Source organism: Coturnix japonica, chromosome 1, assembly GCF_001577835.2.
Source record: "Coturnix japonica isolate 7356 chromosome 1, Coturnix japonica 2.1, whole genome shotgun sequence".
Lineage (NCBI taxonomy): Eukaryota > Metazoa > Chordata > Aves > Galliformes > Phasianidae > Coturnix > Coturnix japonica.
The window spans coordinates 129,789,889-129,811,887 of record NC_029516.1 but is presented as its reverse complement, the minus strand read 5'-3'; the positions used below and the strand labels follow the sequence as shown (position 1 = coordinate 129,811,887).

General features: G+C 41.9%; 1 protein-coding gene across 3 annotated transcripts in view; it reads left to right on the top strand.

Moving 5' to 3' along the window:
- The first annotated feature begins 651 nt into the window (after positions 1-651).
- PCCA (propionyl-CoA carboxylase subunit alpha) overlaps positions 652-21,999 on the top strand; it is a 251,157-nt gene continuing 229,809 nt past the window's right edge. For 2 of the 3 annotated variants that reach the window (XM_015851501.1, XM_032442016.1), the window contains exons 1-4: positions 652-772; positions 5,223-5,300; positions 8,327-8,374; positions 8,469-8,537. In XM_015851501.1, coding sequence (XP_015706987.1) covers positions 713-772; positions 5,223-5,300; positions 8,327-8,374; positions 8,469-8,537 — 255 coding nt within the window. In that variant the 5' untranslated portion in view covers positions 652-712. Of the gene's footprint in view, positions 773-2,323; positions 2,423-5,222; positions 5,301-8,326; positions 8,375-8,468; positions 8,538-21,999 lie in introns of those variants that run through there. The other variant, XM_032442017.1, reaches the window with a different exon arrangement.

Here is a 21,999-nt window from a genome sequence, read left to right as displayed (position 1 = left end):
GTCCATTTAAGGTTAGGGCTGCATGCTGGTCTTATTCTGAGCTCTGCTGCAGTTGTGTCTGCTTTCAGTTCTGTCTCTGGCTGGGACTGCCAAGGGTAGATCTGTACCTGAATCATTGTCTCAAGGGGGATAGTCCTTGGCTTTTGTTCAGACCCTGAGGAACTGAGCCCTGGCGATAAGGACACCCTCCAACCTATGTCTCTGCTGTGTGACCCCTGCATGTTACCTGGTGTTCCTTTGGGGTGGCTGTGGGAGTCCAGGCTGATCCTGAAAAGCATGAGGGCTAGATGTCTGGAGTTAGGCCCTGGAACAGGCTGCCCAGGGAGGTTGTGGATGCCCCGTCCTTGGAGGTGTTCAAGACCAGGTTGGACGGGGCCCTGGGCAACCTGATCTAGTAAATGTGTATGTTTGGTGGCCCTGCCAGGCAGGGGGGTTGGAACTACATGATCCTTGAGGTCCCTTCCAACCCGGGTCATTCTGTGATTCTGTGAAAACATGGGTTCCTTGAAAAACCTTGTAGGGTGGGAAAGAGATCAAACCACCCTGAGATAATTTAGGGTGGATAAAAGCTAAGACCTCCCCTGAGGTAACTGTAACAGTGGAGGGCCAGATGGGGAGGAGAACACAGCGCGGGCTGCGGGGATTGGCGGAGTGCGGCCCGGCCCCGCCCCGCCCCGCGCCGGGTGAAAGGGTGTCCGGGAGGGCGGCAGCCATGGCGGCTGTGTTGGTGCTGCGTTATGGGGCACGGAGCGGCCGCCGGGCGCTGCGGGAGGTGAGAGTGCGAGCGGCTGTGGGTCCGTGGGTCGGCGCTGGGGGTGGTCGGTGTGTTGCACTGCCAAGGTGTCTCTTTCTGGAGGGGAAGGGAGGAGTGGGAGATTGCTGTGCCGCTGCGGCGCTGACAGGCGGCCCGCTGTGCTGCGGGCTCGGAGCCGGCCGGAGCATGGAGGGCGGTGCGAGGGGACCCGCTGAGCATTCGGGGTTGGAGACGGGGAGGCGTCTTAGTGGTTGGTTGTTGTATTATGCTGCTCCTCTTTCTTTTCCTGGAAACGCAAGAAGCTTATTGCAGAACTATACTAGTACGTCTGCTAAAGACTTTACACATCTAGGAACCTAAGGGTGTGGGATAAGTGTCTCTCCAGAAATATGACTCTTAAAACGTGTTGCATAAAGCTATCACGTGCCTTTAGGGATTGTGCAGCTTCACAGGGCTTGTGTGGCATGGATTTGGTAGTGACAGGGTTGTGAGCAGAGCCCAGTGTTGCTCCTTTGATGTCAGAGCACAGCTGGCTCCAGTTGCTCCAATTGGATCCACTGCTGCCAGAGCTGAGCTGTGAGCAATGCTGGGAGAACAGATTGAAGGAAAGGAAAACTGCTCCACAATTGCTGGGAGAGAGGAGTGAGAAATGTGAAATAACAGCCCTGTGGGCACCGAGACCAGCACAGAAGGAGGGCAGGAGCTATTCTAGGTGCAGTGCAGCAGCTCCCTGCAGCCCAGGAGAGAGGCTCATAGAGGAGCAAGTCGTCCTCCTGCAGCCCATGGGCACTACACAGAGCAGATCTCCATGTGCAGCCATGGAGGAGCCTGTGGGGTCTGAAGGAAGACACACAGACCATGGTTTGCACCTGCAAGCCAGATCTGCAGCCTATGGAGAGCAGCGTGTAGTGGGGCAGGAGGGCTGGAAACTTGCTGCTTTAGGCAGTTATTAATAGACTGTAAGTTACATTAATCTCCTGTGCACTGAGTCAGTTCTACCCACAATGGTTGTATCTGAGTGATTTCCCTGTCCTTATCTGAACCAGTGTGCTCTATTTCAATCACGTTTTCTTTATCTGCTCTGTTCGGGAGGGGGAGTGATAGGGAGGTATGGTGTAGCTGAGTGGCCTGTCGGTGTGAAACATCACATTGACATGGGTGGTTTGTGTGGCTGGGTAACTGAGGTGATTTTTAGCCCTTAATATCTGTATGAAAATCACCTTCAAGATTTCAGTCACTGGAGAGCATTTAATCAGATTTGCGTGGGAATTATTCATAGTTTCTTTTATAATTTGCTAACAGACAAATGATATCATTTAAGCCTTCACAATTTAAGACCTCTGAGCACTTAGAAAAGTATATAATATATTCATAGGACCAGTAGCTGCTTGTTTGTCCTTGGTGACTTGTGTCTGCAAACTTTATATTGGAGACTCTTGCATCACTGTTATGGTGCTGTAATGTCTTTCACAGCTCTGGCCTTGCTGGAGCTATTTAAGCTGTTGCTGTGAGAAACCGTTCCAGCTTTCTGCAGCTGTTGGGTTTTGAGCACAAGCCATTGCCTTTCAGCTTCTGTCTCCCTCCAACTTGTCCCAATGCTGCTGTTTGAACGTCTGAATGGATAAACAGGGCTGACATCTGGCAAAGAACAGACATTTCCCACTCCTTGTGAGTATCTTTTCAGCTGGACATATTCCCTATTCTGATTCACCATGTGACAATGCAAACTTTTGTATTGGCACAAGGGAGAAGGTACTTGGGTGTGAGAGTGATTTGGTGTTTAAAAATAGGCTTAGGTGTTGGGAATTCCCTTGTTTGTAGCTCATGTGCATGTTGGCAAACATGGAAATGTTTCCTCTCTCCCTCCTGGGACTGCCACAATTCTCAGGAATTTCTACAAGGAATTTCCTTGTAGGAATGAAATAATTGTGGCTCAGCTCTGGTGGTGGTGACAAGTCCCTTTGGGAGCAGCTGGAGGTGGCTCTTCTCACCAAGAAGAGTAGATTCAGTTGTGGTGGGAAGCTCAAAGTCAAACTTCTAAGTCCAGAGTTGAGCTCTTGTAAATAAGTAACAGTAGCCTGTATTCGTGGACTTTAAAGAGCTGAAACATTTATCAAATGGAGGTAACAAACTATGACAGTATTGAACAGTGCTTGTTTCACAGGACATGAAAGGGTCACTAGGTCAAGCTGAGCCAGTTATCAGAGTTAATACAAAATATTCTGTAAGCCTTCATTTTTTCTTTTATTTGCCTTGTAATGTCACTTATAAAATAGACACACATGCTCACTTGCTGTCTTTAGATTGTAGTAGTCACTAATTTAAGAACCGTACAAGTAGCATCATATAAAATATGCTGTAGTGTGTTTTCATCCTGACTTTCTCTGTGAGTTGACTATAGGGATCTGGAAGAAAATAACTTTTGTGAACTGGATTAAGGTTTGAGTTCTGAGATGTGTGGATTTTATTTTTTCCCCTAGTGCCTTGGTTAACACGGAATTGGGTAGTTTCCATTCCTCATTTGATAGAGAGAAGTGGGTACACCTAAGCTAGTATTGAATAAGCTAAATAACCAGGAATTGTGCATTAGAGATCAGTGATGACTGTGGAAACCTGCTTGAGGAGGAGCTCTATCTCTGTGGTGCCAGGGGAAGGTATAGTTAAGTATAAAGGTAGGTTTGGGTATAGCTTGTGATCTCCAGTTGCTCCTACATGGTGGTAGATGCAATAAGTTTCTCTAAAGGTGTACCTACTGTTTGCTCATAAGCCTCTTGCAAACTGAAGTGACAGATGTCAGCAGTGAAGCTGTGCCTGACATTTCTTGTAACGCTTGAGTGCTTACTAGAATGTGGGAAACAGATCTAAGCTCCCTTCATCTGGAAGGGATTAAAATCCTCCTGTTTCTCACTGGTGAGTGTTTCAACCAGACCATGTGATGTATGTGGAGTTTTGGGGGAAGGTTCTGTCTGGATCCTTTCTTCTATACTCATCTGAGGTGCAGTTGAGGTTCCTATTCAAACAGATAATTACTTAAAACTACAAAAGGAGACACCTAGGTCAATGGGTAACAAAACCTAGAAATCCAATGAAAGGAATATGGAGATACAGTACTTGGGAACTTGTATAACAGTTTACTGATGTGGTCTAAATGTCATGCTACAAGAGTGGTTAAACAATTGAGGTAACATGAGATATGTATGACTAACTTCAGACTATTTGTGGTGCCACATGCACCTGTGTCAGTAGAGCTTTAGATTAGGCAGAGACTCACCTGCTTAACTGCATGTGTGCTCTGGAATTGTGGAGAATATACTCTGGAAACTATCCTTGCTCTTCCCTCTAATGGGAGTTAGGTAACAGTAGTTTCTGAAGGTGCAGCTGGCTTAATGGCCAACCGATAGCTGGCAGAATTCTGATCCTAAAGCTATTTTCCCTTTTTATTGCCTGAGGCAGCTTGTACTGTCACATTCTCAGGTGAAGAAGTGCAGAACTGTAGGTGTCACAGAATTGTAGGGGTTGGAAGGGACCTCTAGAGATCATCGAGTCCAACCCCCCTGCCAAAGCAGGCTCCCTATACCATGTCACACAGGTAGGCGTCCAGTTGGGTCTTGAATATCTCCAGAGAAGGAGACTCCACCACCTCCCTGGGCAGCCTGTTCCAGTGCTCCGTCATCCGCACTGTAAAGAAGTTCTTCTGCACATTTGTGTGGAACTTCCTATGCTGTAGTTTCATCCCATTACCCCTAGTGCTGTCCCCACACACTACTGAAAAGAGACCAGCCTCACCACTATGGCTCCCACACCTCAGGTATTTATAAACCTGGATCAAGTCCCCTCTCAGCCTTCTTTTCTCAAGGCTAAACAGACCCAGTTCGCTTAGTCTCTCCTCATAGGGGAGATGCTCCAGGCCCTTCACCATCTTAGTGGCCCTCCGATGGACTCTTTCCAAGAGATCCCTGTCTTTTTTGTACTGGGGAGCCCAGAACTGGACACAGTAGCTGGGTAGTTTGTGGTATATTGTAAGCGATCTGCTGGATAACGGGATCACCTTGGTGGGGTGGAATGATGCTGTTGCAAGGTGGAAGTGGGTATAGCTGTGGAAAAATAAGGAAATGTGAGCCTAGAGAGAATGTTTTTCTTCCTTAGGCCACTGTCATCATGGGGTTGTGGTGGGGAAGACTGGGAACCAAACTTACATCTGAAGTCTCTTCTGCTTTTGATAGCTGTTCTGGCCTAGTCCATTGCCTTCTGTGTATCTAACTCCCTAGCAATGAGGGCATCTCCCCACCCCCAGTGTGTACAGAGGCAGATCCTTGCCAGCTTCCATTCACGATGTGGGGGAGAGGAGGGAGGGGCAGGGAATGATATGGAAGATTTTCCTCAAGATGTCAGTATATGAACTGTTTCTGTCTTGCTGGAATATAGTAGCAGGAGAAAAAAACCATGTAACTCCCTCTCTCTTCTGTAGTGTGAAACGCTTTGTTCAAGACGGTGCCTTAAAACATCACATAAGCTGTATTCTGCTGTGTATGATCCAAATGAAAAGGTAAGTAGTACAGTGCATGTTTTCCCTCTTTGATGTTTTACTGTAATGCTGGCATTTGACTTATAAAGCTTTCCTTTCCCTTGTGCTGCTTTAAACAATGGCAGTTCTTCCAGTATAACCCCTTTACTGTCATTGAATTGCAGTTATTGAATTACTGAATGTTAATGTTTTTCATGTAGTATATTTGCTGAGATTGGGTACTGTCTCAAGCGCGTAACTTAAAAGGTTGGAGAAGCAGTTAAGAGCTTGGGGAAGTTGTATACTTAACTGCAATGTGTTTTAACTTTGACACAGCTATTCTTAATGTTGCATAGGGGATATAGGGAGAAAAACACTGTGTGCATATGTGTAAATATGTTCATGTGGATATGGAAAATGCAGTACTAGCAGCATGTTTGCTAGATGGTCAGATGCACTTTGTCCAAGCTGAACTTGTTGCTCATGTATGAGAATGAAAACTGCAGAGCTTGGGTAAAGATGGATGTGTGAGGTTTGCAGGGTGTGTTAAATCCACATCTTGGATGAGGCTGCTGCTTTGAGTTCTCTGTCAGACTGACTTGACAGACTTGTGCAGTAGCGATCTCAGCTTACAGTTGCTGGCCAAGGAAAACTTCTCCCGTGGGCGGCTGTCTTGGCATAGCTGCTGAAGTAACACACTTGGAAAAACAGCGTGGCTGGAGGTGTGCTCTTACTGAAGGGTATGAATGCCAGCTTTTTCACCATGGACTTGCCTGTATCTACCAGCATAGGTGAGATTAATTAGGAGTGAAGCAGTATTAGAAAGCAGAGAGAGAAATATCAGTATGTAACTAGAACTGTGGCTAACAGAAAAAATTCTCAAGGGAATTCTACTTAAGTAATTAACTAAATGTTTCCTGTTTTCTCAAAGTCTATTTAATCGAGGTTCTGTGCCTTCTCTATAGGCATAATTATATTGTGAGAAGGTATTCGGGTCTTTGATTTCTCTGAACTAGAAGTTCCATCACTTCAAACAGTGGCTTCCACAAATAGCTCAAGGTCTTTTCTGCTTTCTCCCTTCAGTGCTTCTGTCTTTGTAACAATTGGAAGTATCAGACTTTTGCATGCTAATCAGTGGGAAATACATTAAAAAAAGAAATGCTGCATGCCATTTAAAGGCAGCTTGTGAATAAAACTTTTTTAATTGCTGGACTTGGATCTTGTTTTTAACAGCAGAAATAAGAGTGCAGTTTCTTCCTGTTATTATCCATATTGCAGAATTGGAAAATTAAATGATGGATATTCATAACATCCTAATACTGAAGGTCTTGTTTTGCTATACGAGCATGCTTGGTTAATAAAATAACTGTTACATCAAAAAGGTTTCCAAGCTGGACCAGGCTCTGAGCAACCCAATCTAGCTGTGGATGTCCCTGTTCATTGCAGGGGGGTTGGACTAAATGACCTTTAAAGGTCTCTTCCAATTCTATGAAAAAACTCAATTGAAGTATTTGAATTGTTATACTCCTTACTGCTAAGTAGAGTGTTTAGCAGAGGTGTGTGTTCTTTGACAGATCTGAGTACCATACAAGCTTGCTGCAGCTCTTGTATGCTGTTGTATTTCTTGTATAGCTCTTGTGTTTCTGTATGCTGTTATGATGTAATATTCTTGAACAGATTATGTGATGCTAGCTCGGCCCTGACTTTGAAGAATGATGATTGTAGGGATAACAAACAGTTTCACTGTTGCACTGATAATGCTCCCTTTTTCCCTACCTGGTATGGGGAACAGCTGGTTTATGTAGGGGAGGGGAAATGGCTATTGAATGTCTTGGAGTATAGTTAGATAAACCTTATCTGGAGCAACTGGGCTGCCCAAGAAGGGGAGGAGCCTGCTGGCTCCATGTCCTGTTTGTGATTTGGAACACAGGAGGCAGAGTAGGGCTGTTTGATTTGTGTGCTGAACTGATGCATCCTGAACCTGCATCGCTGCCACATCTGATGTAGGAAAAGAAATGGGGTGAGTGTGCAGGGCTTGATTGTCCCTTCTGGTGATGGTCTGTGTTTGATGGTGAACTTCCTTGGTTGGAAATGAACCTGTATAACAGCAAGGCCAGTAGCAGCAATAGTGCTTACAGCCAGGTCTGAGGTTTTTACATGGTGTAGGGAGCCTGCTTTGGCAGGGGGGTTGGACTCGATGATCTCTAGAGGTCCCTTCCAACCCCTACAATTCTATGATTCTGTGAGTGCCTTTTGAATTTCTTAATGGAAAATTTTTGTTTAGGATATAAGGCTGATTGTCTTCTGACAGCTTGTTATCCCCTTCTTCAGTGCTTTTATCATACCTCTAAGATGTATTTACAGCATTGAGTGCAATGGAGCGTGAAAAGTGACAGCAAATTTCACATGCCTGCTAAAGTGTGACTTGCTGTTTTGTTGCACTTTGGTTGCTACTTAATACTGAGTGTGTAACAATGTCATGTTGGCAGTACAGGAGTTTGCCAGGCTCCTCATATGGCTAAGCTATAATGGGAATCAAGGACTACCATCTCAGCAAGAGCTGGGAGAGACCATGTGGAGGTTCTTATGTGTTTAGTTGAGTTCTGGGAGGGGGGGGAAGCAGATACCTGTGAAGCTTGTCCCCATTGAATATCTTGTGTGTATTCAGTATATGCAAGTTGGACACTTCTGGAAATTAAGACTGTTGTTTGGTAATGCTTGTGAATGTCTTCCCTGAACTTGATTGTTTCCTATAGCTTTTGTAGTGTTCTAATTTCTGCACTGTGCTTGGTAAGGAAAACCAGGGAATGGTGATGTGAATAGTCAACGCGTTTCTATCTGTTCTGAATCTGTGTGTGTACTAGTATATATCTAGAATAGCATAGAGATTGTGCTATATTATTATTGATAAATCAGCAGGACCCTTTTGAACTAGGTGAACTCAGAGTTGCAGGCTTCTGGGTAAACCATTGTTTTACTGGAGTGGAGAAGAAAGGGACGTATGTTTCTGAAGAGAGGAAAGCTTGCAATGTGTTCATCTCTCAAGGTCCTTGTTCTTTTCTCTCCAGACTTTTGAAAAGCTCCTTATTGCCAACAGAGGAGAGATTGCTTGCAGAGTAAGTATGTAATCTTGAGCTTTTCTTTTTGTAGTTTATTCTTAAGCTATTTATGTTTTGAATATTGATTGCTTTCTTTTTTTGTGTGTGGTAGGTCATCAAAACATGCAAGAAGATGGGGATTAAAACTGTTGCCATCCACAGTGATGTTGATGCCAATGCTGTAAGTACTGCTTGAATGCAAATGATAGACAGGGTTCAAGATGATTTGAAACTGTTAAGCAACAAGCCTGCATATAATGGGAGACATGTTTAAGGTTTTGAAGTGTCTTTGCATATACCCTTTTCCTCCATGTGCTTAAAAGGAGGGGATGGACTGGGCAAGTATTTAGCATTATGTGGTGTGAACTCTGGTGTTTTGCTCATTATAGATATTATCTTGCTCTTTGTTCTCTCCCTGAATTAAGGCATATAATAACACCTGATAGGTAGTTGCTCTGTGCAGCAAGAGTGGCAGTTAAACCAAAGTTTTGTTTTGTTAATGAACACCAGGGGTAATTAAAAATGATGAGAGCTTGGTATGAATGGCTCTTCTACTTGTTACTTTCAACTTATGCTTTCTGCTTGACGGAGGAATGCTCTCTCCTACCAGATAGCTGACTAAGCATGCCAGAGCTGTTGCATTTGACACAGATATTAAGGTGTATTCATCAGTGTATCAGGGGAGTAGTTGAAACGACTTGGTTATGCCAGTAATGCCAAGAGGGGGAAGGTACTTGTCTAGATGTTTATCCCTTTTTAGCTCTTGTAATCTTCTACATAGTTTATTTTAAAATATTTTTAATTCAGTTACACTTAATGCAGTTATATTCATACTCCCGTAGTCTTGTCTACAGAGGACGTTTTGTTACTCTTTGCCTGCAGGAACTGCAACAGGAGAAAGGACTAGAGGTTTTGAATTGTTTATTGGAATTGGGAGCTGAAAACCAATGCTACAACTTAATGGGAGAGGTCCCTAGGCAGGATGAAAGGAAAAAAAATGTGAATTTTATGCATGGCAGGACTTGAGTTCCTCAGCACTTGAAAATCTGAAGCATGAGTCATGGAATTTATTAAAGTTTAGCAAGGAGAAATTTTGTTTTAGGAGTTGAGTGAGAGATGAGAACTGTTGGGGATTTTGGACTTTGACACAGCTGCTGTCTAAGTCCTTTTGTTTGGTTCAAATAAATAGGCTGGGTACAAGAAATAAATGGTACAACAGTGGGTTGAAACTAGATTGTTCTTGGATAAGTCAAATGTTCCAGTACTGAATCTCTGTGCTAAGTAATTTTTTATGTGCATGAGAATAATAATACTTGGTCTGGATTTTAACCGGTAGCCAATCTAGGAGCATATGGTAGCTTGTAGATTGAGAAGTGATTTCTTAATAGATGGGCGTAGGGGATTATAAATCCTTATTCTTCTGGAAGTTGAGAATTAAGTGTAAATAAATACAAACTACTTGTAAAATCTATGATCCTTCTGGTAAGACAGAACCAGGCTAATGGGTCCTTTTATCTGCTGTTTGGATAAATGGGTCTGCTGTTTAGCAGTGTTGCATAGCCTTGTTCGTTGGCGTGAATACTGAAAATAGACTAAAAACTTCTTTAAAAAAAGACAGCATGTTCTTTTGCCAGTTGGCAACAGGCTTGAAAAATAAATTGGTCTTTCCAGTGCATCTGGATGGCTTTATTTTTATTGTGTGGGCACTGCTATGAACTGGAGAATATGGAAAATTTGAAAGTAATATGTGAAGACTGAGATTGAAGATTATAATGATGGAATAAGAATGACAGGAAAAAGTACAGCTTGTGACCTTACGGAAGGGAGTACCAGTGATGTGTTACAAAGAGAACTGAAAATATAATAGCTATTCTGCTTCAATCTACTGTGCTATCTTAGCTTTAAAATATATATAGAGTGTTTAATTCATAATAGTTCATAAGAGAAAGTAAATTCAAGCTGGTGTCTCAAAAATTCAGTAAGGTATTCAGAACAGTTCATAAAGTTAGCGTGTGAAATGAAATGCTGCTGCTTTGAGTTTATGGACAAAGATAATGCTATTGGTTCTATGAGGGTGAAGTATTGCCTGCTTAGCTGCTTTGGATCCTTACTTAGGCCAGCAAATCAAGCTGTGCAACTTAGGGATTAGCTGGGTGCATTGAAGAAGCTTTCAGTATTTAAAGAAAGTGAGAGGGGTTGTTTAAAATGCTGCTCTGACTGATTACAACATGGTAGTGTATACTGTTTACATAAGTGTTTTTTTGGTCTAATTGTATGAGAACTGCTCCAAAACGAATGCCTCCTATTTTATTATGTTGACCCACAATGTCAGAGGTGGATGTTGGTTGGATAACAGTAGAGACTGAGCCTTCCTATCAGTATTCCATTATGTTTTGTTGCTGTGTGACTGATGGCAGCAGAGGGACAGTCTGACAGGGAAAGCAAAGGGGTGCCATTGAATTCCTCCATGTGGAAAAAGTGGCACCGTCTGACATTCATTGATGCTTACTGAATGGTTATAGAGGCCAACCAGTGGATGTGAGCACAGTGAGGTGGTGGGTGGTGTGTTTCAGCAGTGATGATAACAACAATGGGTCACCTCTGCTGGTGTAGATTTTTATGAGCATGGTATGCAGGCTGTTTTTCATCACTAGCAAAAATGCATGTTTAATATTGAAAAATATTTTTTGTAGCTGAGAATTTATGCTATCAAATAGTGTTACTGTGCTCTTTGTATCTGTTGTAGTTTCCATGGAAATAAATGGGAGATGTTCCTTTGGAATAACCTATGTATAACGTCTACCATATCTCTTCTAATCACTTCTTTGGATGCGTAACTGTGGAAATAGCTTAATGTAATCCACCTTAATGACTAGGATATCTCCAGTCATTCATTATTGTTGTGAATGGCCATTGCAGTGATGTGTGTGACGGCTAGTTGGGATAGATGAGTCCAGAGGCCAAGTTGTTTGACTTTGTTACTTATCATAAAGTAGTGACAAACTTGGCTTGACTTACATTATTTTTGTTCAGATTGCATCAACAGCTACTTGGTGATACCAGTAGTGGCAAGATGTCAAACACTAAAATCAGATTTGGCAGCTAGTACAATCTGCCAAATGGATTTATGAGTAAAAAGTGTTTGCTTAGCGGTGGGATTCTGTAAAAGAGTTGTGAATCTCCTTTTGATTTCTGTTTTTGGCTTGACAGAATTAAGTCAGACTTCTCTCAATCTTCTAAGACTTGTGTTGCAAAGGCAAGGAGTGTCATAGACAGTTGCTTTGACAGCGATAATCATTGGAACAAAGGCAGAAGTAAATGTAAAGGTTCAACTACTGGCCTATCCTAAAGCTGTTTGTCTTTACTAAGGTTGGTGGGACCTGATTTCAAGTGATGAGTGTGCAGGGACTATTTACAAAAACATTTTTAATGAAGTGTTTAAAAACGTAATGATTTGAAGTAGGTAAGCTTCCTGTTTAGAAAGTGGAGCAACCTCTGAGATGCAGGTAAAGCCCCTTATTACCTTACCTGTGTAGTTACTTAGTAAAATGTGGGTAGTCTGATATTCTTGGTACCAATTCTCCTGTACAAGTAACTTTAAAAGGAAGGCGAGCTACTCAGTCTTATATATTTTGGGTTTCCCTTCTGTTATTCTGGTTGAAAACAACTGAAATTGAAGTAGGGCAGCTTTACAACAATACAAAAACAAGAAAAACCCACAAAACTTCTAGCAATTCAGGCTCTTCAGTAACAGCTGCTAGCTTATTCCCTATCCACTGTCATATGCTTGAATGATTCTAGCAGGTACTTTCATTGATGTTTGTGTAGAAATGATATACTTAGCTGTAAAAGCGTTGTTGTGTTTTTCTTTCTTTCTGAGTAATTTGCTAGTGAGCTTTCACTCTGAAAGACTTTGGAATTCTTCCATTTAATATGCACTTAAAAATGTCTTAATATCAGAGTCAAATGTCTATCTTTGTAGAGTTCATTGTTAAATGGAGGTGGTGGGTATAGTTGAAATGTATACGTGCTTTGAGTGAAACTACTTTTGTTACTCTCCTGATTTGGTTCCTGTAGCTCAGAGGCAAAAATTTAGTGCGCTGTTAGAGCAATATTCATTTTGATATCCCAAATTAATGGCAGGTGACTAGGCTAGGAAAGTACATGAGAATTCTGACTGCAAGAAGTTAAAACTGCAGCAACGTATGAGCAGAAAGCAGCAAAAAGGACTGTTCTAAATTGAGAATATGGCAAAAATTGAACAGCCTGCTGAGAGTCAGTTAATGCTTATTTGAGGGAGGGAAATAAAGAATAAAATACTGTCTGGTCCACTTAAGGAAAAAAAAAAAGCCAATGATTTGGAGGATTTCTATAGGTTAAAAACAAGAATTGTTATGGTGATAGGACAGCAACATTAAAGCTTAAAAGGGTATAAATGACTTCAGGGGTTTGTGAGTTATTGTGCAATAATGTGAAGTTGTAGGTAGCTGGAAATGATGTTTAATGGGATTGGATTACATTTACACTGCCTAAGGGATGTGAATGGGCAGAAAGGTGATTTTTAGTATTATTTATGCTGTTGAAAAGAAGTTGCTGCTTTAACAACTGTCCTGAAGTAAAATCAGTGTGGTGTAGGGGAGAGCAGACTGACAGGATGGCTACTGAGACACTCTTAGAGAACAGAGTTGCCCATGAGGTGCTGAGTATGTTCAGGAAAGTAGGTTGGAGTTTGTGCTTTTTAGAGTCTTGATGATCTCTGTTAATTCTGTTTATTTTACGATGTTTTGGGGAAGAGCAGGAAAGAATCTGGCATAAACTGTGCAGAATGCTGCTTTTTCTTCAGAGCTCAAATAGCGAAGCGCTAATTCTTTATACTTGCATGGGCAAGGACCAATAGAACCTGGACATTTGAATTTAATGCAAACATCTGGGATTATTTTTGGGGTGAGAAAACAAGCAAAGAATTTTCAGTGGAGAAAAAAAATAGTAATCGTATGTACTTTTTTCCCCCTGAACTGGTTGGAATAGAGAGTTAAGATGAAAGAGCCTCCTCAACCATAAATGTAACACTGATGGTGCAAACATTGTCGAGGAAAGCTAGAGAACTATTGTAGTGCCTAATGTAATCAGCTAAAAGTATGATAAATGAAGAACAGGCTTTCACTAATTGGATCTGAACAAAAGAAGGTATAGCATAAAGCAGTGAATGAGATATAATTTTATTTGGCATTTTTTAACACAGCAGGGATTCTATAGCCATATGAAGCAATGAACTATAAATGACTGAAAAAATCCCATGGGAAAGTAATGTAAACTCCTTAAACTTCACGGAGTACTGGACAGCCGGTTTTGCCCCTTTAATGCAATTTTTCTATCCTACTAGGCTTCAGGTGTTAGAGATGTTTGTGCTTATGGTCTTTTAATACGTTAAGTGTTTTTAACTTTTGAGAAATACCTTATTCTGCTGCATTGTATAAAGGCAAAAATGACGCACATGCTGTTGTTGATGTAAACTTAGTTGCGCAGTATTCATCTGTTCTTGTGAAATCTTGGTCTTTGAAGGAAAATGGGGGGGAAATAATCCAAGGACATATAAACTAAAGACTTATAATGTGAACTTTATCTTCTTCTAAGCTTGAAGTCTGCAGCAGTATTTCAGAAGGAAGTAGAGAGGAAGCTTCTTTAGGGGAAATATGAAGCTGATTAAGTTTGTAAGCTGCTGTAGCGAGTCTGTATTGAGCAGAATGAATTTGGGTGAACAAGCTGAGCTTTTCATTTATACAATAAAAACATAACTTTGAAGATTTTTTTTTCCCTCCAGCTTAATAGAATGTTGTAAGTTCTTGTTCTCGAGAAACGTAGTTGGCAAAAATGAATATTATAGAGGGATGCAGATTGTATTAATCTAAAAAAAACCTCACGACTTACCTCATTATTATATTGGGAAATAAGTTTATCTAAAACTGAGAAGTTTTCTTTGCCTGTAGCTATCTGGCATACTGAGGTTTCACAATTTAGATGAACATTCACTTTTGTTGTTGTTGTTGCTTACTTCTGTAAATATGCAAAACTTTATCATCTGCTACAAAAATGGTGATTCAAGCATTTTAGAATCATGGAATCACAGGATGACTTGGGTTGGAGGGGACCTTAAAGATCATTTAGTTCCAACCCCTACTGTGGGGGGTGTTGACAGCTCATTGCCTCCCAATAGCACTTTGTTTGCGCTCAGATAACCTGAGGAGAGATCTAGTTCAAGTACCTATATGAAGAGAAAATGCAAATATTTTGTTTAAGAACTTTTTCCAGACTGATGTCTGAAGTGTATGGAGAGGACTCTTTGCTTCCATGTACTGTATCTGGAGCAATTAGTTCTTAGTAAGTGGTGCAGCAAAGGAGTGTGCCAAGGCATGCAAAGGGAGATCTAGGGTCAGGTTTATGGTTCTGCTCATCCTTCAATACTTGTCTTATGTTACAGCTAAACCACACATAATAAAGTTAATTGTCTTCGGCTTCAAATGTAAGACAGCACGTTGCTTGTTTCTCCACAAGAGACAGTGGAAATGTCAATTCTTCTGTCCCCTTGCCTTACAGAGTTAACTAACCAACACTTGTGTAAGGCATGGGATGTTAGTGGTGATCTTCCTGTGAACGTTCTGATATCACTGTGGAAGGAGCATACTGTTATTCAAAACTGTGTTAAGAGGGTTATTTAATTACCATGCTAATTTATTTGAAGATCCAATATACAGATTAAGATTAATTTCTTGGAGGAAATGGTTGGCTTTAGAATGGCATGATGCAGGAGTTTGATTACAAGCTAGCTGTGATTTGAATGCCCAAGTGTTTACTGCTGTGGAGCTTGTATCTGTGGTTCTGTGGGTACTGATATCTGCCTAGGGTGAAGTGATTGATGCTGTATACATGTCATTGTTGTCTGCATCTTAGCTATTATGGATTAGGTCCAGTTTGGTACTGTTGACTTGGTGCCCATTAGTGGTGGTGTGATGTATTTGCTGAACTGTGTATTTTGAGTTTTGCCTGGAAGATAATCTCATAGCTGTCCTCACGCTTGTACTTAAAAGCTGATGTACACTTGTCTGAAGCTGCTGTAGTTGCTAGCTTGCATGGTTTTGCCTTTCCGGGTGTTTTTCTGACCTTGTGTTGCTTCAGTGCTTTGAATGTTCCAGACACCTTATTTGTCAAGTTAATGTTTACTTCTGATTTAATATGCTAAAATATTTCAGTAGAACGTCTGATAGATTCTGGAGCCTTTTGTCGGAAGGAAGATGAGTTTGGAGTAGGTCAGCCATCAGTTAAACTGACTTTTGCTGCTGTGCTGGCTGCAGGACTCTGACCTGTTTGGAGACATGTACCTCAGCATTAGAGTCCTGGCAAACAGGCTGAGTAGGGCTGAAGCCACTTGATCCTTCAGCTCTGAAAATGTATGGCTTTTTTTTTTTTGCTGGGGATTGAAGGAATGGCAAGCAGCTCCTTTTATAACCAGCATGGCTTGATGACACTGCTTGAAACTGGCAGCTCTGTATTAATGTCTTCTGCTGCCATAATGCTGGTTCAGACCTACTGCCTATTGCAGTGAATTGCTGTCCAAAAGTCTACTGGTGTGTACCTGTTCCTGTGCATTTTGTTTGTGCTGATCCTTGGTTCTTAGCAGAGATGGTGGTGGCAAATGCAGTATTTTTTAATATTCTTTATTTTTATTTTTTTAATGAAGATAAACAATGTCAGCATGACCAAAATAGCTACACTGCGTTCCTCTCTGATAGAAACTAGTGGAGAGGTGTGTGATAATCTGCTGCCTCACCTCCTTGGAGCTCCCTCCCCCATCACCTTGAGGTTCTTTGAGTGTCCTGTCTTCCTTCACCTCAGTCTTCAGCAGCAACTTTTCACTGAGCTGATTCACTTCAGCTGCTTCTGTGGTTTATATTGTCCTAACTGCAATTTGCTATCAGCTGAGGTTGTGTGCATTCAAGTATGATCTCTTTCCAAGTGCAGTACATGAGCAGCGCTGTTTAGTAATCTTATTTCTTATCTGTGTGGGTATAATAAGTAGTTAGCAGGCCTTAGGCTGAATTTCCCTTTACTGTCAGGGCTCATAGGCAGAGATAAACCCAAGGCAGTATTTGTGAATAGCTTTCAGAAGTGCTTGGGGAATAGCTGGTTTGAAATTACACTGTACACAAAGAATAATTCTTTTGCATTCTTACCTTTCCATCTCCTGTGTACCTGACGTTTCTGTTGGCACTAGTATATGTGCAGTCCTTCTGGTAAATGGATCCAGGCTGCTTATCTGTCCCAAAAGAGTGCAAAGAAAAGCAGATCAGTAAACTGGTATGACTCACTGCATGGCTTCGTGAGTGCTATGGTTAATACTATCTGAACATGTGGTTGGGACCAGCAGAAGGGAAACTACCTGTCTAGTCCCAGCAGCCTTTTGTGAGACATTACAAATTACTGATGTAAGGCACTGTGAGCCTATATCCTTGATACCTATTGTGGGACTGTGTGAAGAACCAGATTAGGAAGTAGAACAGTCTTTAAAGGTCCTTGTGTGAATGTATATATCGCTGTTTTAATTGGTACTGTGGTTTAGGTTATATGTGTTTTTATAAAGCATCTTTCTTTCGTTTGCTTGCAGTAAGACAACACTGTAACTTTAAGAGTTTAATATCTGGCTAAAACTGAATATTTTAGGTCAGTATAGTCATCCTTGAAGCTTGAGTTTGGATCTTCATTGGGAATCGATTGAGCAATGCTTCTAAATGATATTATCAGTAATAGGTGTTTGAAATTGCTTCCAGAAAGGAGGTTTGTATAACAGCTTGCAGTCTTTTTTGTTTTAAATCAAAGCCACAAATACATGCAAAAAGACAAAACCAGAATCACTTATTCATGTACCTTTTCCAGTTTGTCTCCATCTCGCTGTACTAACTTTGAGTTTAGAAGTATGGATTTGATGTGTAGAATTGTATTAGTTCTTCTGGCTTCTTTGTAGCTGGTGTTTAATATTGGCTCGTGTTGAATAGTGACATACAGACCCTGTAAGGTAGGATGTTGGTAGTTGTTAATGTGCAACTTTTTGTAGTGTGGGTTCTTGGCTCTCTTGTAACACAGTTTGGGACAGCATGTCATCTCCCTTGTTGCTTTCTGTAGTAATGGAACATCAATTACTGAGAAGCATGTCTTTAAGACTGACCTGTGATAACTTTGTTCTCACCCATCTTTTTTCACGTGTAGCTTCGACTTGTGATAACTTTGTTCTCACCCATCTTTTTTCACGTGTAGCTTCCTTAAAGCACTGATTGAGAAGCAACTACAGATTGAGTGTGGTGCTGCTGGTACCTGTTGGGGGCAGTGGATGATAATGCTCTGAAAGGAGGGAATGGGAAGGGAGGAGGATGCAGTTCTTCACATCCTTTCTTCCACATGAATCATCTGAGATGCCTGACTGAAGTTGATATGTAATCTTATGATATTTGAGATCTTTCTTTTTCTTCCCAGTAACATAAAAGTCCTGGTCTACAGGTAGTGCTTATCCTAGGAAACCTGTTATGAAATCAGTTATTTTGTGTCCCTTTCCCATTGTATTTTCTTTGTAATACTAGATTATAATCAGGGGGCCACAGCTCTTTAAGTGCACGCAGCGGTTGTTGCAGTGAACACACATGGAGGTCGGGTCCCACAATAACACAACTGTTTGAGAATGGCTCCCTGCAGGAGAGGAATGTAAATGGAAGCTGAAGCAACTATGTTGAATTGCATGCAGATAAGATCCCACTGAGCATTGTGGGGTACTGGCATGAGGCCAATGAATGCAGTTAGTTTGTGGTGTTGCATTAAATGCAGGTGTGACTAGGTGGTCTTCCAGACCATGTTGGTTGGCACTTCTTTTGACAGCCTTTTCATAGTATGTAACAGCTGCTTGCTTAAGGATCAGGTGACTTGCCAAACTATGGATATTGTGATGTCTTCCCTACTTAGCTTGGCAAGCATTGTTGACTCCTGAGAATTAAAAGAAAGGTAAAGGGAAGTGGCCTCAAACAGTGTATTACTTTTCCAGTAATTCCAGTGTATTACTTTCTGGTATTTGGTCTACTAATTTCTAGTGTTTTGTGATGCTCTATAGTAGAGGTTCTGAAGGATGCTCTTAAATGACATTTATTGATATCTGTTCATATATAATATGGCCAATGAATGAAAATCTGTATGCCTCAGTACTGACTTAAATAAAATGTTCAATTACTTAGCTGCAGAGATATCTGAGACTATCATTTCTTCTAGAAGTTAACTTCCTCCACTGATTTAGAGTGCTGGTGTAACTTAAATAGGTAGCTCGAATAAAGCTTTCCTTCATAGACTTTTGTGAATAGAACCTTCATTCTCATAGAGAAATTTTGTTTTGTCTTAATATGGACATGTAAATGTTAGTTGTTAATTCTGATCTTATTTCTCTGTGCTTTGCACACTGTGTCCCATAACATCCTTGTAAATAAGCTTAGGAAGTGTGTGTTGGATTGAGAACTGGCTGACTGACAGAGCTTGGAGGGTTGTGATTAGCAGGGCAGAGACCAGTTGGAGGCCTGTAGCTAATGGTGTTCCCCAGCAATTGGTGCTGGGTCCAGTCTTCATCAGTGACTTGGATGAAGGGATAGAATGCACATTCAGCAAGTTTGCTGATGACAGAAGCTGGGAGGAGAGGCTGACTCACCAGAAGGTGATGCTGCCATTTAGTGAGACCTGGACAGGCTGAAGAGCTGGGCACAGAGGAACCTGGTAAGATTCAACAAAGGCAAGTGTGGAGTTCTGCACCTGGGGAAGAATATCTGCACTCATCAGTACAGGTTAGGGGCTGACCTGCTGGAGAGAAGCTCAGCAGAGAAGAACTTAGGTGTCCTGGTGGGCAGCAGGTTGCCCATAAGCCATCAGTGTTCCCCTGTGGCCAAGAAGGCCACTGGCACTGGGGCACACTAAAAAGAGCGTGGTCAGCAGGTCTAGAGAGGTGATCCTCCCTCTCTACTCTGCCCTGGTGAGGCTGTGTCTGGAGTACTGTGTCTGGCTCTGTGCTCCCTAGTTCAGAGAAGATGGAACTTCTGGAGAGGTCCTGGTGAAGGGCCACAAAGGTGATGAGGAGCCTGGAGCATCTCCCTTATGAGGAAAGGCTGAGAGACCCAGAACCGTTCAGCCCGTAGAAGACAGAGAGGATCTTATCAATGTCTGTAATCAGACTGGAATCAATTCAGTGGGACCAGGCTCTTTCCGGTGGCACCCAGCAACATGACAAGGGGCAATGGACACAGACTGGAATGCAGGAGGTTCCGTCTGAACATGTAGAAGAACTTCTTTACTTTGAGTTGTGACAGAGCACTGGAACAGGCTGCCTGGAGAGGTTGTGGAGTCTTCTTCCTTGGAGACAGTCAAAACCCTCCTGGATGCTTTCCTATGTATAAGGGAAGTTGGACTAAAGGTGCCTTCCAACTTCTGTGGATTTTTTTTGGTTCTGAGTGTGTGGTGAAGAGTCTAGTTTAGTGAATACAGGAGGGTTTTCCTGAGCTGTAGCCAGACCCTGCTGGGAACCCTGCATCAAACTGAGGTAGTATGAATTTAGCAAGAAATCAGAGATGCTTGAAACTTGTGTAGTACAATTTCTTTCAAACAAAATTTCAAGTTGATGCTTGTCCATTTGCATGTATTACCAGTGCTGTGTTTCCAAAGGGTACTTCAGGAGCATTATCAGTTAGATATTATGGACTGGTTATGATATTCCCTGCAGAATCTGTCCTGTGACCTTATTGCTTCTGTATTAAACTCTGTCGTAAGTGTGAAGGAAAAGCAGCTTTGAGCAGATGAACATATGTTAATCATTAATTTGCGACTGCTGAAGATGAATATTTATAAGTACATGGAAGAAGTGTAGATGTGGTCATCCATGTCGTGGGCTGTAACAAATGCTTGGTGCTATTCCCTGAGGCTGGGAGTAGGAGCAGGGTAGTGGGGTCCTCACAAGAAGGAGGAATTCTGTGGTTGAGTTGCTGAATTGCAGAAAGGAGGGGAGCTGACTGCAGGGTTGTAGAGGACAAACACTGGCAGGTTCTTTTGCATGCAATCTGTGGAGCCAAAAGCTTCCTTAGAGGCTGTGCTGGGATAGGTGAAGAATAGACTAAGTATAGGAAACGCTGTGATTTCTGCAAGTAGGCCACATTGTGAACGTCTGCCACAAACCTGATAAAGATAAGGATGAAGAAAACTGAAGGAAGCCTTGGACTCTAGTATTAATGTGGGGTTTTTAGCTATCCTAATATTTGCTGGAAACAGTGAAATCCATTTAGGACTCTGTGGAAGTCTGCTTTTCCCAGGATAAGGAGACAGATAGCAGTACTACAACCCTGGAATTCAGGGGAGTTGACTTTGGCATGAACAATGATCTGTTTAACAAGATCCCATGGGAGTCTGCTTTTGAGGCTGAAGTGGCCTGAGAGAACTGATTGATACTCAAGAATAGCCTTTTCCAGACACAGGAGCTGACTGTTCTGATACAGAGAAGACAGAAGGTGTGGCAAAAGCCTGCCAGGGCTGGTAGGGGAACTCAGCTGAGTTCAAGTGCAGAAGGAAAGAGTACAGCAGATGAAGGTAGAGACAGAAGCAAGCCAGAGTAGGCTTAGTCTGTAGTCTTTGGCTATCTAAAGCATATTAAAGCAGTTTTTAGCATTTATAGCAGGCATGTCTTGTATGTAAAACCATTTACTGATGATGAGTTAATTAAGCAATGCATGGAAAGTGTGGTGGATGTAATGTGTCCTGATTTAAAATAAATAAACTAAAAAGAGTTTTGGAAACCAGACTCTAGCCAGGAGAACTAAAGAAATAGGAATGTCTGCAAGGGGAGTAAAGCTGCTAATTTCAAATTTTATGCTTTGGTGATAGATGAAAGTACTGATGCTACAGATATGGCTCAACTTGCCATTTTCATTAGAGACTGATAATGAATTTGATGTAACTGAAGTGGCTTTTGTGGTGCCATTAAAAGACATGATATTTGTCACCGTATCTGGTATAGATGCTCATGCAGTGGTGGTTGGTAAAAAAAAAAAAAAAAAGAGGGATGTATAAAATTAATAGCAGGTGATGGAGTTACCACTGACAACTCGTGTTTGATGAAATATCACTACATTGGGCGTCGAGGAAGATTTCAAAATGTCATGCAAATTGTCATTAAAGGTGTGAATTTCATTGAATTACCCAGGTTGGAAAAGACCTCAAAGATCATCAAGTCCAACCACAGCCTAACCATAGTACCCTAACTCTAAAAGCCCTCTGCTAAATCATATCCCTGAGCACCACATCCAGCCAGCTCTTAAGCACATTCAGGGATGGCGATTCAACCACCTCCCTGGGGAGCCTATTCCAGTACTTGACTACCCTTTCTGTAAAGAAGTGTTTCCTAATATCCAGCCTAAACTTGCCCTGGAACAACTTGAGGCCATTTCTCCTCATGGCAACTTGGTGAGGGAGTTTATCCTGGAGTAGAGCTAGCAGAAAATGTACAGGGTGTGGGATGGCTGCCTTCAGGGCTGCATCTTGCCACTCTTCCAAATTCTTTTGTTGTTTGTTCTTGTAGGTTTTTC